The sequence below is a fragment of the Ranitomeya variabilis genome, chromosome 3 (genome assembly GCF_051348905.1).
Source record: "Ranitomeya variabilis isolate aRanVar5 chromosome 3, aRanVar5.hap1, whole genome shotgun sequence".
In the NCBI taxonomy this organism is placed as follows: domain Eukaryota; kingdom Metazoa; phylum Chordata; class Amphibia; order Anura; family Dendrobatidae; genus Ranitomeya; species Ranitomeya variabilis.
In genome coordinates this window covers 255058059-255076160 of record NC_135234.1, presented here as the reverse complement: position 1 = coordinate 255076160, position 18102 = coordinate 255058059, and the positions used below count along the sequence as shown (strand labels likewise).

Sequence of the window (18102 nt, the reverse complement as noted above, 5' to 3'; positions counted from 1 at the left end):
AGTGTAGCGAGGAGAGAGATTAATTAGTCGGGCAGCAGAGTTAAGGATGGACTGGAGGGGTGCGAGAGTGTTAGAAGGTAGGCCACAGAGGAGTATGTTGCAGTAGTCGAGGCGGGAGATGATTAGGGCATGCACGAGCATTTTGGTAGAGTGTGGGTTGAGGAAAGGATGGATTCTGGAAATATTTTTGAGCTGGAGGCGACAGGAGGTGGCGAGAGCTTGGATGTGCGGTTTGAAGGACAGGGCAGAGTCCAGGGTTACTCCGAGGCAGCGGATTTTGGGCACAGGGGAAAGTGTAATTTCATTTATTTTGATAGATAGATCAGGTAGGGAAGATATGCGAGATGGAGGAAAGATAATTAGTTCAGATTTGTCCACATTGAGCTTGAGGAAGCGAGAGGAGAAGAAGGAGGATATGGCTGATAGACACCCTGGGATTCTGGAGATCAGAGAGGTGACATCTGGGCCAGAGAGGTAGATCTGAGTGTCATCGGCATATAGATGGTACTGGAAGCCATAGGACCTTATGAGTTGTCCCAGGCCGAGTGTATAGATTGAGAAGAGTAAGGGCCCTAGGACAGAGCCTTGAGGGACACCAACAGAGAGGGGGCGAGATGAAGAGGTAGTATGGGAGAAGGAAACGCTAAATGTGCGGTTGGCAAGGTATGAGGAGATCCAAGATAGGGCAATGTCTTTGACCCCAAAGGAAGAGAGGATCTGTAGTAGGAGGCAGTGGTCAACTGTGTCGAAGGCAGAGGACAGGTCTAGGAGGAGGAGTATAGAGAATTGTCTGTTAGCTTTGGCTGTAAATAAGTCGTTAGTAATTTTGGTTAGGGCAGTCTCAGTGGAATGGTGGGGACGGAAGCCAGATTGTAGGTTGTCGAAGAGAGAGTTAGATGCAAAGTGAGAGGAAAGTTCAGCATGGACGTGCTGCTCAAGGAGTTTGGATGCAAATGGGAGCAATGATATGGGGCGATAGCTGGATATAGCGCTTGGGTTAAGGGATGGCTTTTTGAGGATAGGTGTGATTGTGGCATGTTTGAAGGCAGAGGGGAAGGTACCAGAAGTTAGTGAAAGGTTGAAGAGATGGGTTAGGGATGGGATTAGTGTGGTGGTGAGGTTGGGGAGGAGGTGGGATGGGATGGGGTCAAGTGCACAAGTGGTGAGGTGTGATTTGGAGAGAAGACGAGCAAGCTCCTCTTCAGAGATTTTGGAGAGTGAAGTTATGGGGTTTGGGCATTGGTCTCTCACAGAAAGGGGTTGTGGTGGTTGGACAACAAAGACTTGCCTTGTTTGGTCTATCTTATTTTTGAAGTGCGTGGCAAAGTCCTCGGCAACGATTAGGGAACTCGGAGGCGGCAGTGGTGGGCGGAGGAGGGAGTTAAGTGTTGAACAACTGTTTGGGGTTGTGGGATAAGGAAGATACAAGGGCTGTGAAGTAGGCCTGTTTTGCAGAGGTGAGAGCTGATTTGAATGCCAGTGTTGCTTGTTTGAGTGCACTGAAGTCATCTTGTGAGTGCGTTTTCTTCCAACGCCGTTCTGCAAATCTCGATACTTGCCGAAGCTTTTTATTGATGCTATTGTGCCAGGGTTGTCTATTGGTTCGTCGCGCTCTGCTATGCATGACAGGGGCAATCGTGTCAATAGCTGATGCAAGAGTGGCATTGTAGAAAGCAGTGGCAGTGTCTGTGTCGTGGAGTGAGGATATAGAGGACAGTGGTAGGATAGAGTCAGAGAGTGTGTGGGAGTCTAGGTGTGCGAGGTTCCTGCGTGGGTGCGCATGGTGCTGGACGTGGGTGACAGGTGAAGAGGACAGGGATGAGAAAGTGAGTAGATGGTGGTCAGATAGAGGGAGAGGGGAGGTAGTGAAGTTAGATAGGGAGCATAAACGGGTGAAGACCAGGTCTAATGTATGTCCGTCTGTGTGGGTGGCTGAGGAGGACCACTGAGTAAGTCCAAAGGATGAAGTAAGAGACAGGAGTTTGGAGGCTGCTGACTGGTGGGTGTCAATGGGGATATTAAAGTCACCCATGATGATGGTGGGAATGTCAGCAGAGAGAAAGTGAAGGAGCCAGGTGGAGAATTGGTCAATAAAGGCAGTGGTCGGGCCTGGAGGTCGGTATACGAAGGCCATTTGGAGGTTGTAGGGGGAGTAGATGCGGACAGAGTGGACTTCAAAAGAGGGGAGGATAAGGGAGGGTAGAGGTGGGATTGGGTTAAAGGTACAGTTGGAAGAAAGGAGAAGACCCATTCCTCCACCATGTTTGTTGCCAGGGCGAGGAGTGTGGGTGAAGTGGAGGCCACCGTAACATAGTGCAGCAGGGGAGGCTGTATCAGAGGGTGTCAGCCATGTTTCGGTGATGCCCAGAAAGAAAAGATTTCGAGATGTAAAGAGGTCGTGAATCACGTGGAGTTTATTGCAGATGGAGCGGGCATTCCATAGTGATCCAGAGAGAGGGTGCAGGGGGGTGGGCGTCATGGGCACGGATTTGAGCAAGATTTCGGGTGTTTATATTGGGTTGGGAGCGATAGGAGGGGGTAGTAATGGGAGGTATGAGCTGTGGGGGTCCAGGATTGGGAGATATGTCTCCAGCAGTGAGGAGAAGCAGAGAGAGACAGAGCAGGTGGGAGAAGGAGAGTGGGCGGCTTGCTTTGTGTGTTATTAGGAGAGATCTGAGGTTGAGGAGCAGGTCAGCAGAGGTGGTCAGGTGGGGAGGCAGGAGGGAAGGCGAGATTATTACTAGGTTAGGGGGTGATGGAGTTTGAGGATAGCGAAGGAGAGTGAGGATTAAGGGAGCCAGAACTGTTAGAGCGTATGTCAGCATGATGACAATAAGTATGGCGGAAAGGGAATGAAATTTAGTACAGTTATTAACAGTGGTTAGTCTTACCTTCTGTTCACTTCTGGCTCATTTCTGGCATATTTCTGCTATAATATTTGTTATTATCCTTTTAGCGACATCCTTATAGTGACCTGTGACTCTGAATTTATAACAGGCTAAGGGCTCATGAAATCGGCCAGGTGTGATCAGGAGGGAGGGGCAGCAGGAAGACTGGTCACAGACACAGGAGGGGATTAATTAGAAGTCAGAAGGGAAAATGCAAGGGGAAATAGATCCAAATGGAAAGATAAAGCCAAACTGTGCATTGGCATCAAGGAATTAAAATGAGAAAACATGCAGGGGAAGGGAAAAAAAAAAAACAGAAAAAACAGTCATAGCAGCCAGCGGACATACCAGGAAGAAATTGCAGGGTGAGGAAGATCAGGAAAGTTGGGTGATGGTGATGGGATTGGGGTAGCAGCCAGCGGACATACCAGGAAGAAATTGCAGGGTGAGGAAGATCAGGAAAGTTGGGTGATGGTGATGGAAGAAATTGCAGGGTGAGGAAGATCAGGAAAGTTGGGTGATGGTGATGGGATTGGGGTAGCAGCCAGCGGACATACCAGGAAGAAATTGCATGGTGAGGAAGATCAGGAAAGTTGGGTGATGGTGATGGGATTGGGGTAGCAGCCAGCGGACATACCAGGAAGAAATTGCATGGTGAGGAAGATCAGGAAAGTTGGGTGATGGTGATGGGATTGGGGTAGCAGCCAGCAGACATACCAGGAAGAAATTGCAGGGTGAGGAAGATCAGGAAAGTTGGGTGATGGTGATGGGATTGGGGTAGCAGCCAGCGGACATACCAGGAAGAAATTGCAGGGTGAGGAAGATCAGGAAAGTTGGGTGATGGTGATGGGATTGGGGTAGCAGCCAGCGGACATACCAGGAAGAAATTGCATGGTGAGGAAGATCAGGAAAGTTGCGTGATGGTGATGGGATTGGGGTAGCAGCCAGCGGACATACCTGAGGATGAAGCAGATGGGTTGTCAGATTGATAGCAATAACAAAGCATAGCAAAGATAAAAATAAAAATGAAGCATCTATAGCAGGGGGTTATTTTTCTGGCATATTTCTGCTATAATATTTGTTATTATCCTTTTAGCGACATCCTTATAGAGACAGACCATGGGGATTCTATGGGGTGAACATGGGGATTCTATGGGGGTGAACATGGGGATTCTATGGGGGTGAACATGAGGATTCTATGGAGGTGAACATGGGGATTCTATGGGGGTGACGTGCAGCACATGGAGAGGCTATGAGGGTGACATGCTGCACACGGGAAGGCTATGGAGGTGTCATGCTGCACATGGGGAAGCTATGGGGGTCTCTTGCTGCACATGGGGAGGCTATGGGAAGGCTGTATACTGTCATGCAATATATGGGGAGACTGTGTGGGGCTCATTCAGTATATGGGCAGGCTGTGGGGGCCTCATGCAGTATATGGGAGGCTGTGTGGGGCCTCATTCAGTATGTGGAGAGACTGTGGGGCTCATGCTGTATATAAGAAGGCTGTGTGGGGCTCATGCCGCATATGTAGTAGGCTGTGTGAGGCTCATGCTGTATATAAGGGGCTGTGGGGGGGGGGTTCAAAGATATATAGGGGGTGTCGGCATACTTAATTATGCTCAATATTAAGTGATACAAATAATATTAATAAATTAATATTGAGTAGAATTAGTTTCAAGCTATTAGTTCGGCCCGCCACAACAGTCATGGTCTCTCATGTGGCCCCTCGGAAAAATGAATTGCCGACCCCTGCTCTGTAGGATGAACTATAGAATAAGTCCTCCTTCTCACAATTTGTACATCCCAGAGAAGAGCACCTCACCATATTTTGAGCTTATTATAACAAAGTGAAATTACAACCTCCATTGCGTAATAGCAGTATGTGGTACCTGTAACATAACTTTTAATCTAGATTAAATAAAACAATATGAAGTGAATGTACACATATTGCACCGAAAAGCTGAATGGCATTTAAAAGGGGTGGCACATGTGTCTTTTTTACATATTTTTGTACCTGTGACAGAGTCTGTTTTGCTAGAGGTGTCATTGTATTTGCCAAGGAACATACCCTATAGATCCATTTAGGGAAGGCATTAAACACCCTTAAACGGAACCTCTCACCCCCAAAATCGACGGTGAGCTAAGCCCACCGGCATCAGGGGCTTATCTACAGCATTCTGTAATGCTGTAGATAAGCCCCCGATGTAACCTGACATATGAGAAAAAGAGGTTAGATTATACTCACCTGGGCGGGAGGTCCATGCTGTAGATAAGCCCCTGATGCTGGTGGGCTTAGCTCACCCTTGATTTTGGGGGTGACAGGTTCCCTTTAAGCTACAACCCACAGGTAAATAGTGTTTTGTTGTACAGTCTTTGCACTTTAGGTCCTTATTTCATGTTTGTCTTCTTGTTTTCGCTTCATTTGGTTTTATCTAATGTACATTAAAAGTTATGTTCTAGGTACCACATACTGCTATTGCGCATCTAGATCCTGTGGTCTTTTCTCTACCAAGTTGCTATTAAAACCTACATTGCTGTAATTCTAATGATACAGTGCTCAGCATAAATGAATACACCCCCTTTGAAAAGTAACATTTTATACTCACTGAACACAATAACAATTTCCAACAATTTGAAATGACTGAGTTTCATAGAAAAATATTTAGAATTGAGAGTCCTCAGTGGTTGATACCTTTTAATGGCTAACTGAAAAGATGGTAACAAATTGCAAGCTTTCGAGACTACATACGTCTCTTCATCAGGCAAAGATATACCAAGATATATGAGTTTCATAGAACATTTTCTTAACCCTTAACATGAAAGTAAGATTAATACTATAACTTTCATTACAAAAACTCAAAATTTTTAATGCAAAACTGAATACACCCCACATCAAAACTACTACATGCAGTATTTTGTGTGACCTCCTATAATTTTTAAGCACAGCACCAAGTCTTCTAGGCATATCTATCTATGTTTTTCCATTCTTCATGAAAGACCCTGTTTTGGAGCCTGGATGCTGTATGTAGAATGATGCTCAATTTGTCTCTTCAGAAATCCTATAGGTGTTCGATTGGGTCCAGATCTGGAGATATGATCACTGAGTCTCATCCTGTTCTTCTTCAGAAATGCAACAGATGTGTGCTTTAGATCATGTGGGTATTTTGGAAATGTTGCGCGTCTACCAATGTTACCTAGGGATGGTAGCATCTTCTCTTTCAATATAGAGCAGTACATGTGAATTCATGATAGCATCAGTGAAACATTGCTCCCCAACACCAGCAGCAATCATGCAGCCCCACATGAGGACACTGCCACGGCAATATTGTACTGTAGGCACCATTTTTCTTAATGCATGGTGCCTACAATGAAACATGCTTGTGGCAGTGTCCTTATGTGGGGCTGCATATTTTATGTACTCTTTGTGCTTTGACACCTCCATTTTCTATTCCTGGAGATTTATATTTTATTTGTCATATGGCATGGGTAGCCCTTTTCTCAGTTACTTTGGATGAGGACATGTGGTAATACACACAGTTTTATGTTCTCATTTTTTATTATGTCTATGTTTAGTATGATTTTGCACTAAATACAATGTCTTTGCTATATTTGAAAGTGCAGTCTCTTCTCACATGCATGTATCTCTTTCTTTATTGGAAAGCAATCCGTTTGCTTATAGAGGTGATGTCCATCTAGTTTGGTAGTTTTCTTCACCTATGTTCCTTAGAGGGGAGTACATGGGCTCCAGATTGTGCCCATTTTGGAGTCTGACTGACCTGTGGGACATCAGGGGCGGACATATTATTGGTTCAATCTGTGCAGCTGCACAAGGGCCCAAGAGGTAAGGGGACCCATTTTCCAACTCAAAAACATTATGAGGAACTATTGGACTGCAAATGGCCCATATATTGCTCTTACACAGGGGCCGTCTTTTGTCTGTGTTCGACAGTGGGTGACATGCTACCCTTTCTGTTTACTTATGTGGGTTGGATTGGTCTCTTATCTGAGGTAAAGCTGTTGGTGATCATTAGTGGTATCCTGCGGCTCAGAAGTCATTTAGGCAAGTATGCAGCCTCTGGGAGTTTTTTCTCATCTTAGGTATGTATACTTGTCCCCACATGTCCTAGTGCATCACTTTCTGAGAAACCCTTTTCTCCTTTAAGCAGTCTTTTTCTGATCTCCTACAAGATCTCAATAATGGGATTTGGCTCTGGGATCTAAGTTAGGTAATAAAGAGTCCTTTGTATTTCTTTTTCTCACAGGCTGTCTCATACATATTAAATATTAGCAGGGAAATTGACACTCTGCTCCTGAGGCCCAAACTACTGCCAGCATGAATTAGAGCCTGGCTGAACTATTGTGACCTGTCAATCAACTGGAACAGGGAGGGGAGAAGATGGATGATTGTGGTTCTTCAAACTGTGTTTTCTCAGAAACAATGGAGCATTTCTGAGAAAATAAATGGCTGCAATCACACAGCCAGGCTGCAATACAGCAGCATGGTTTGAGTAACATCAATTGACTTAGGCCGGCGTCACACTAGAGAGTTTTACGGACGTATGAGAGGCCCAAAAACTACGCATTGCACACGGACCAATGATTCTCTATAGGGCAGTGTTGTGAATTCTGCTTTTGGGCTCCCTCCGGTGGTTGTAGGTGGTAATGCAGTTGCCCCTGAGTTGCAGTCCTGGTCAGGTGTATCTGCTGATTGCAGTTCTGACTGGTATTTAGGCGTGCAGGATTCATTAGTCCTTGCCAGTTGTCAATTGTTGTTGGGAGGTGTAGGACCTCTGCCTGGTTCCTCCTGCCTTTCTGCCAAATCAGCAACGATAAGTGTCTGTTTTTTTCTCAGTCTTGTTGGATTCTCTGGAGTGGCAGATATACATTCCATGTCTTTAGTTAGATTGTGGAACTTTTTGTATTATCTGCTGTGGATATTTTTGGAAGGGTTTTAATACTGACCGCTTAGTAATCTGTCCTATTTAGCTAGAGTGGCCTCTTTTGCTAAATCCTGTTTTCTACCTGCGTGTGTCTATTCTTCTCCTACTCACAGTCATTATTCGTGGGGGGCTGCCTATCCTTTGGGGGTCTGCTCTGAGGCAAGGTAGCATTCCTATTTCCATCTATAGGGGTATTTAGTCCTCCGGCTGTGTCGAGGTGTCTAGGGTATGTTAGGCACACCCCACGGCTACTTCTAGTTGCGGTGTTAGTTCAGGATTTGCGGTCAGTACAGGTTCCACCGACTCCAGAGAAAGTTTCATGCGGCTCCAAGGTCACCAGATCATAACAGGGCAGCTCCTATCTGCCGTATATTTCCCAGCTGTATTTTACGGGCGTAGAAAATCGCAGCATGCAGCGTTTGTCAGCGTATTGCGCAAATAATCCACCGATGAAAGTCTATGGGGGTGAGAAAAATACGGATTACACACAGACCATGTGTGTGACTTGCAAGAAATATGCATCGGTGTTCTAGAGAAAAGCCGGCAATTCAGTGCGGTGTATAGTAAAATCACACTGACAAATTAGAATATAATAGGTAAAATAAATGTCTACACATAGTATAGGGATATATATATGTCAGTGAGACACATATATATTTACAGTATATTTCATACAGCGCAAGATAGCAGAAAAGCCGGTAATTCAATTGCCGGCTTTTGCTATCTCCTTATCAAACCCGACAGGATATGAGACATGGTTTACATACAGTAAACCATTTCATATCCCTTTTTTGGGGGATATTCCTCACTACTAATGTTAGTAGAGTGCGTGTGCAAAATTTGGGGGCTCTAGCTGTTAAAATAAAGGGTTAAATTGCGGGAAAAACTGGCGTGGGCTCCCGCACAATTTTCTCCGCCAGAGTGGGAAAGCCAGTGACTGAGGGCAGATATTAATAGCCTAGAGAGGGACCATGGTCATTGCCCCCCCCCCCCCCCGACTAAAAACATCTGCCCCCAGCCACCCCAGAAAAGGCACATCTGTAAGATGCACCTATTCTGGCACTTAGCCTCTCTTTTCCCACTCCCGAGTAGCGGTGGGATATGGGGTAATAAAGGGTTAATGCCACCTTGCTATTGTAAGGTGACATTGAGCCTGGTTAATAATGGAGAGGTGTCAATAAGACACCTATCCATTATTAATCCAAAAGTAGTAAATGGGTAATAAAACACACACACATTAGGAAAAAAGTATTTTATTGAAATAAAGACACAGGGTGTTGTCATAGTTTATTATACTCTCAATCCAAATGACGACCCTCGTTCTGTAAAAAAGGAAAATAAAAAAAACCAATATCCCACACTTTTCCGCTATTACAGTTATGTCCCATGATGTAAATCCATCTGAAGGGGTTAAATAATTTTACAAGCAGGAGCCTGCTAATGCAGCCGCCCCTGCCTGTAAAAACTGGGGAATGAATGGGAAGCAGGGGAACGTAGCTACCTAGACTTGCGGTGCTGTGCCCCCTTATGGCATAACCTCATATGAACTCTAGCGAGGGAATTTTTCTGAATATTTTCTCACGCTAGAGTTCATATGAGGTTATGCCAGCAGGGGGCGCAGCACCGCAAGTCTAGGTAGCTACGTTCCCCTGCTTTCAATTAATTCCCCAGTTTTTACAGTCAGGAGCACAGCTGCATTAGCAGGCTCCTGCTTGTACAATTATTTAACCCCTTCAGATGGATTTACATCGTGGGACATGACTGTAACGGCGGAAAGGTATGGGATATTCTTGTTTTTTTATTTTTCCTTTTTTACAGAATGAGGGTCGTCATTTGGATTGAGAGTATAATAAACTATTACAACACCCTATTACAACATTTCAATAAAATGCTTTTTTCCTAATGTGTGTGTGTTTTATTAACCATTTACTACTATTGGATTAATAATGGATAGGTGTCTTATTGACACCTCTCCATTATTAACCAGGCTTAATGTCACCTTACAATAGCAAGGTGGCATTAACCCTTTATTACTCCATATCCCACCCCTACTGGGGAGTGGGAAGAGAGAGGTTAAGTGCCAGAATAGTCGCATCTTACAGATGCGCCTTTTCTGGGGTGGCTGGGGGCAGATGTTTTTAGCCGGGGGGGCAATAACCATGGTCCCTCTCTAGGCTATTAATATCTGCCCTCAGTCACTGGCTTTCCCACTCTGGCGGAGAAAATTGCGCGGGAGCCCACGCCAGTTTTTTCTGCAATTTAACCCTTTATTTTAACAGCTAGAGCCCCCAAAATTTGCACACACACTCTACTAACATTGGTAGTGAGGAATATCCAAAAAAAAGGATATGAAATGGTTTACTGTATGTAAACCGTGTCTCATATCATGTCGGGTTTGGGAAGGAGATAGCAAAAGCCGACAACTGAATTACCGGCTTTTCTGCTATCTTGCTCTGTATGAAATATAAATATATATATATATATATATATATATATATATATATATATATATATATATATATGTGTGTCTAACTGACATATATACATATATATAGACTGTATATATGTTTTCACGAATATTTGAGCCCATGGATCCATTCTATGTCCATTTTGCAAGGCAAAATCTCGCTGTACGGATGCCATACGGATTACATACGGAGGTTTACATGCGCAAAATACGCAGCCACACCCTGCCTACGGATGACATACGGATCACTGTTTTGGGATCATTTCTGCGTATTACGCCTGTAAAATACGGACCGTATTTCCCTACGCTGAGTGTGATGCCGGCCTTATAGGTTCGATATGAAGATCATCATTTTCAGTTTTTTCAAGTCATAAAATTTTCAACAAAATATCTGGTGTAGATAAAATCAATCCACAGGTGGTCTGGAATACATTTACACAAATTATTTTTTCCCGAAAAGAAAATTACAGATCCTGTGAATTTTTTAACAATAATTTTCTCTCTTGTTATTTTTTAATGACATGTAATTTATTTTTTTAAATTGTATAAATGAAAATTAAATATTGATATGTTCAACTCATTTGAGAGTGCAACTTGGATATTATGGATACTAATTACCGTACTGTCTCTCACTGATCCAATGGAAATGATTTTGTCTTTCACAGGATGCTAACTTTCTCTAACAATGTGGAACCAGCAAATGGGTTCTTAGGTCGATATTTACGTCGAAAGCTACTAGAGTCTGAAGGAGGGATTGGGACTGGACATGGGGAGCTGCTCAAGATTCTTGACTGGGTCCCCCGACTGTGGTACCATTTGCACACTTTCCTGGAGAAGCACAGTACTTCAGACTTCCTCATAGGTATGCAAAAACAGAACAAAATAGCCTTACATTATGTTCTCCCAAAATTTGCTGAACTTTTGTTAGTTTTTCATTCTAATTTCTACTTGGACATACATTAAATGTCTCCATGCCTCTCAACAATGTCAGACATAGCATATATCAGTTATATAGACTAGTAAATACAGAGTTTTACATTTGAGTTTTATTCTCTGGTATGTTTAGTTATGCAGTCACATTTGTAATGTTACCTGTTCCTTTACACTATACTGTACATACAGTACTCAGTATCATTGTGCAACCTAACTGAAACCCAAAATTGGTGATTAGTGACACTTGTTGCATAATAAGTATTTCTTATCAGTGTTGGACTGAGCTGCCAAGGGACCACCAGTAACATTGGATTGGCTCTGGGGGGCCACTGTTCACCCCCATGCAAATATTACATTACCCTCATTCACAAACTTATCTATGCATCTATATAGTAATAAACTGGGTAGTTGAATGAATTGTGGGATTCTGGTTTGGTCTGTACATGATGAATCACATGATTTGTGCCAGCTACTGCTTATAAGAAGGTGCGGGAGCCCACTCCTATACAGGGTCCCACCGGGGGGTTCACCTCTTCACCTGTGTGCCAATGCATGCCTGTTAGTTATTAGCTTTCATAGATCTTTTATTTGTAAATGGATTGGTACCTTTAATACAATAAAAATTTGGTAAATATTCCTTTTTTTGTTTTATAGGTCCCTGCTTTTTCTTATCCTGTCCAATCGGAATTGATGATTTCCGTGTATGGTTTATAGATCTGTGGAATAACTCTATTATCCCATACCTTTCAGAAGGAGCCAAAGATGGACTTAAGGCAAGTGTACTACTATATTATGATCTTGTTCCAATGTTAACGAGGTATATCAAGGATTTGCTTTGTGTGGGAAGAGGTTCAAGAAAGGGATGGAGATCTCTGTGTTTGTTTAGCCTATTGAATTTGCTAAAGAAAGTGAAAATGTTGGGAGTACATACAGTGCCTAAAAGTAGTATTCAACCCCCTGCAGATTTAGCAGGTTTAATAAGATGCAAATAAGTTAGAGCCTTCAAACTTCAAACAAGAGCAGGATTTATTAACAGATGCATAAATCTTACAAGCCAAAAAGTTTTGTTGCTCAGTTAAATTTTTATAAATTTTAAACATAAAAGTGTGGGTCAATTATTCTTCAACCCCTAGGTTTAATATTTTGTGGAATAACCTTTGTTTGCAATTACAGCTAATAATCGTCTTTTATAAGACCTGATCAGGCCGGCACAGGTCTCTGGAGTTATCTTGGCCCACTCCTCCATGCAGATCTTCTCCAAGTTATCTAGGTTCTTTGGGTGTCTCATGTGGACTTTAATCTTGAGCTCCTTCCACAAGTTTTCAATTGGGTTAAGGTCAGGAGACTGACTAGGCCACTGCAGCACCTTGATTTTTTGCCTCTTGAACCAGGCCTTGGTTTTCTTGGCTGTGCGCTTTGGGTCGTTGTCTTGTTGGAAGATGTTATGACGACCCATCTTAAGATCCTTGATGGAGGAGCGGAGGTTCTTGGCCAAAATCTCCAGGTAAGCCGTGCTATCCATCTTCCCATGGATGCGGACCAGATGGCCAGGCCCCTTGGCTGAGAAACAGCCCCACAGCATGATGCTGCCACCACCATGCTTGACTGTAGGGATGGTACTCTTGGGGTCATATGCAGTGCCATCCAGTCTCCAAACGTCACGTGTGTGGTTGGCACCAAAGATCTCGATCTTGGTCTCATCAGACCAGAGAACCTTGAACCAGTCAGTCTCAGAGTCCTCCAAGTGATCATGAGCAAACTGTAGACGAGCCTTGACATGACGCTTTGAAAGTAAAGGTACCTTACGGGCTCGTCTGGAACGGAGACCATTGCGGTGGAGTACGTTACTTATGGTATTGACTGAAACCAATGTCCCCACTGCCATGAGATCTTCCCGGAGCTCCTTCCTTGTTGTCCTTGGGTTAGCCTTGACTCTTCGGACAAGCCTGGCCTCGGCACGGGAGGAAACTTTCAAAAGCTGTCCAGGCCGTGGAAGGCTAACAGTAGTTCCATAAGCCTTCCACTTCCGGATGATGCTCCCAACAGTGGAGACAGGTAGGCCCAACTCCTTGGAAAGGGTTTAGTACCCCTTGCCAGCCTTGTGACCCTCCACGATCTTGTCTCTGATGGCCTTGGAATGCTCCTTTGTCTTTCCCATGTTGACCATGTATGAGTGCTGTTCACAAGTTTGGGGAGGGTCTTAAATAGTCAGAAAAGGCTGGAAAAAGAGATAATTAATCCAAACATGTGAAGCTCATTGTTCTTTGTGCCTGAACTACTTCTTAATACTTTAGGGGAACCAAACAGAATTCTGGGGGGTTGAGCGGTTGAATAATAAATGACCCTCTGAAAAAACTTTTCACAATTTAAAAAAAAACAAAACAAAGAAATAACATTCTTTTTTGCTGCAGTGCATTTCACACTTCCAGGCTGATCTACAGTCCAAATGTCACAATGCCAAGTTAATTCCAAATGTGTAAACCTGCTAAATCTGCAGGGGGTTGAATACTACTTGTAGGCACTGTATGCATCCGCCCTTACTTTTTCTCTTGGCTCACCATACCCTGAGATATGTGGCAGAAAATTGTCAGTCTGAGAAAATAAAATTATAATTTTGTGATCCCCTAATGGGAGATGACATGACAAAATTTGTCTCAACTTATTTGCTTTGGTGTGAATTGCAAGTGAACTTGAAGCTTTATTTCAAGAGTTTTGCTAGCATGTTGTGATATGGTATTAAATTTATTTAGTGAGAACTTGGAGACCTTAACCAAGCTCATTATCCTAGAATTACTGCCTTTCATGTAAAATTATTTGTGAAAAATCAGGTAGGCCAAGCATACGGTGGTAATAAGGAAATATGTAATCAGAAATACTGATTAATCTGTCATCTGGATCTCAACTAAATGGTTTCACGTCTCCCTGCTGCTAGGGTTCGGTAGATGATGATCTGTGATATAGAGTTGGGACCAGCATTGACCCAGCTATCTCAGTCCATTTTGGCCTTTAAATAATCTGTGTATTTATATTAGAATTAATCATAGTTAGTGGCAGGTGGATTTAAAACGTCAGTTTAGAAAGTTAGGTGAAAAACTGAAGAATATTATACACCAGTAGTGTTCTGCGGAATATTGCTAGTGCCTTATAGTCACATACAGGGCAAAGGGAGTTTAGGGATCTTACTGAGAGGCTGAGGTTTCAGCAGAGGAAGAGAGTTGTTGGTTGATAGAGCACTGGGCTGACTTTGAACTACAATTATTATCTGACAGATTGCATCTAAAAAGATTTGGATTTGTTCAGAACCTCCTTTTAATATATACCATATTTTTCGCTTTGTAAGACGCTCCGGATTATAAGACGCACCCCAAATTTTGAGGAGAAAAATAGGAAAAACTTTTTTTAATAAATTGGGGGGGCTTCTTATAATCCATGCGTCTTATTGCTTACCAGGGGTTGTGGCTGCGGTGGATCAAGGTCCCAGGGTCGTTGCTGGAGGCAGGAGTGGAGCATTGCTGCAGGCTGGGATGAGGGGGTGCTGCAGGGGGGCTCCGGTGCTGCAGGGGGGCTCCGGTGCTGCAGGGGTGTCTCCGGTGCTGTAGGGCTGTCTCCGGTGCTGCGGGGGGGCTCTGCCGACATTTTATGAAAGGCCAGAGCCCCCGGCAGTTCGTCCATGCTTTCCTGTGCGGTGGACTTCGGGAAAATGGCCGCCAGGAGGCGGCGCATGCGCAGATGGAGATCTTGGGACCAAGATCTCGAGAGATGAGATCTCAGCCCTGAAATCTGATCTCCCGAGATTCCGGCGGCCATTTTCCCTGAGTCAGTCATACAGGAAAGCGTGGACGAACTGCCAGGGGGCTCTGGTCTTTCACAAAATGTCGCCAGAGCCCCCTGCAGCACCGGAGCCTCCAGCATCACCCGGGGCAGCAGCGGGCAGCGGTGGTGGGCGGCAGCGGACAACTGTGGCGGCGGACACCCCCTCATCCCAGCCTGTAACAGTAAGCGGTATATCCGCTTTGTAAGACGCACCCCCATTTTCCCCCGCAAATTTGGGGGAAATAAATTGCGTCTTACAAAGCGGAAAATACGATAATTATTAGTGATGAGCGAATATACTCGTTTCTCGAGCACGCTCGGGGGTCCTCCGAGTATTTTTTAGTGCTCGGAGATTTAGTTTTTCTTCCTGCAGCTGAATGATTTACATCTGATAGCCAGCATAAGTACATGTGGGGATTCCCTAGCAACCAGGCAACCTTCTGCTCAGGCAATGTTTCCCAACTCTGAGGACTGGTTTTTCCAGCAGGACAATGACCTACAAAGCTAGGTCAATCAAGGTGTAGATGAAGGACCACCACATCAAATTCCTGTCATGCTGTCATGGCCAGCCCAATCTACAGACCTGAACCCCATTGAAAACCTCTGGAATCTAATCAAGAGGAAGATGGATAGTCACAAGCCATCAAACAAAGAACTGCTTAAATTTTTATACCAGGAGTGGCATAAGGTCACCCAAATGCAGTGTGAAAGACTGGTGGAAAGCATGACAAGACGCATGAAAGCTGTGATTAAAAATCATGGTTATTCCACAAAATATTGATTTCTGAACTCTTCCTGAGTTAAAACGTTAGTATTGTTGTTTCTAAATGATTATGAACTTGGTTTTTTTGCATTATTTGAGGTCTGCAAGCAATGCTTTTTTTTGTTACTTTGACCATTTCTCATTTTCAGAAAATAAATACAAAATGTATTACTTGGAAATTCAGAGACATGTTGTCAGTAGTTTATAGAATAAAAGAACAATTTACATTTTACTCAAAAATACACCTATACAGAGAAAAATCAGACAAACTGAACATTTTGCAGTGGTCTCTTAATTTTTGATAGAGCTGTATAGATAGATGGATGGATGGATGGATATCTGTCCAACTATATATTCAACAAAAGGGCTGACATGTCAACATACTTTTCGGTCATTTTAAAAATATATATATATTTTTTTTCACTACATAACCTTTTCAACAATGACAGCCTCCTAATATTTTTTGTAGTGATCTGTAAGCTATTTGCATATTTTGGTTGGACCTTTCTTCCAGTGCAAATCTCAAGCTATAGAATGTCTGAATGTTTTTTTCTCCTTATAGCAGATTTGAGCCCTCTCCAAAGGTTGTCAGCCTGATTGATTCCAAAACTCATTACAGGCTGGTTTAAAACAGTTCATATTTTCCGTCTTAACTCTTAGCTCTGTATGTGCTATTATGTTCTAACTGCTACTGGATTGTATTTTATAATATCTTTAGTGTTAATAAAATATATTCCCTTTTTTTACATTCTTTGTGATCTATATGCTTCAGTTTTTCTGGTTATTGCTCCTCCTGTACAAAGATGGCGGCGGTCAGTGAATCATTCGACTGATCCCGGAGGCGGCGTGTTTGCGATGGTGTTCCGCTGGTGGTACTGCGCAAGAGTCTGCATACAGCGTATACAGTGTGTTTGTGTGTATGGTGCGTACGGCGTATACAGTGTGTGTGTGGTGCGTACATCATATACATTGTGTATGTTGTGTGTGTGTGTGGTGCGTAGGGCGAATACAGTGTGTGTGTGTGGTGCGTACAGCATATACGGCGTATACAGTGTGTGTGTGTGTGGTGCGACCGTGTTCCGCTGGTGGTACCGCGCAAGAGGTTGGTACCACCAGCAGTTTCCATATTGAGACACCCACTTGGGTGTCCCAATATGGAGGTCGGTGAACTTCCGCCGCTTGGAATTCTGGGATCCGGACACATCTGGATGGGCCAGGATGTGAAGACATTACAAGGTAAGTATACACTCACCGGCCACTTTATTAGGTACACCATGCTAGTAACCATAAAGCATATGATATGCATCATAGAGCAAATGATGATAAATGTAGCATTAAGCTAGATTACAGGATTCAGAGAGGACTCATCATTGGTGAAATGCTGTAAAGGGTTAGTCTGCAGGAAGTGAACATAGTTGTTTTTAAAGGGTTAATTTAATAAAAGGAGTACACAGCTGCTTTTAATCTGACTCTCTTACTACATACTGTAAAAAGCAGCCGAACCACACATGCAAGGTTAATGATTTATCTATATACTGCTCCAATCTCTGCCTCCTCCTCCATAATATATACAGTATACAGTATATTAAGACAAGATGAAAAAAAACTGTCATTTTCATACATCCTATGTTGGAGCCCCATGTATGGTAAGGCTCAAGAACTGAGCTAGCACCTTACCTGCCATATACTGGCTGTGTTACATAACATCTGACAGTTTACAACAATGAGAGCTTACTACCATCGCTGGAGTTTAACCGTTTAGATGCCACTGTAAATCACTGACAGTGGCATTTAAATGACATGCATTCTCCAGGGTCCCATGTTCTACTGAGTGGAGCCAGGCACCATAGAGCTGCCTTAGTTGAACTGCCCTGATGGCAGCCCTGTTATTATACTTTGTATATTTTCTAGAAATAAACTGTTAGCTAACACAATCACTACTACCTGCAGTAGTGACTCTATTCCTTCACATCTCCTCCAGTCCCTTTCCCAAGCTGTCACCAAACTAAATTATGTAACATCTCTCATCTAGTATCTTTCTCTCCTTTTTCAAACATATACCCATTACTTTAAAAAGCATCCCAGGACCAGAACTGTGTTTCTATCCATAGGACTGTCTCTTATCTCCCCTTCATTTCTAAACTTCTAGAACCTTTGGTCCACCCCTGTCTAATCTGCGATCTCTTAGATAATGCTCTTCTTGACCCTTTACAATCTGGTTTTCGCTCCTTACACTCTACTGAAACTGCCCTTACTAAATTCTCTAAGGATCTACTAACTGCTGAATCTAATGGT

The 18102-nt window shown here is 43.5% G+C and overlaps 1 protein-coding gene across 5 annotated transcripts in view; it reads left to right on the top strand.

Moving 5' to 3' along the window:
• NAV1 (neuron navigator 1) overlaps positions 1–18102 on the top strand; it is a 205512-nt gene that overhangs the window by 168949 nt on the left and 18461 nt on the right. For 4 of the 5 annotated variants that reach the window (XM_077295397.1, XM_077295399.1, XM_077295396.1 and 1 more), the window contains 2 exons: positions 10964–11160; positions 11886–12004. In XM_077295397.1, the coding sequence (XP_077151512.1) occupies positions 10964–11160; positions 11886–12004 (316 nt within the window). Of the gene's footprint in view, positions 1–10963; positions 11161–11885; positions 12005–15531; positions 15667–18102 lie in introns of those variants that run through there. The other variant, XM_077295400.1, reaches the window with a different exon arrangement.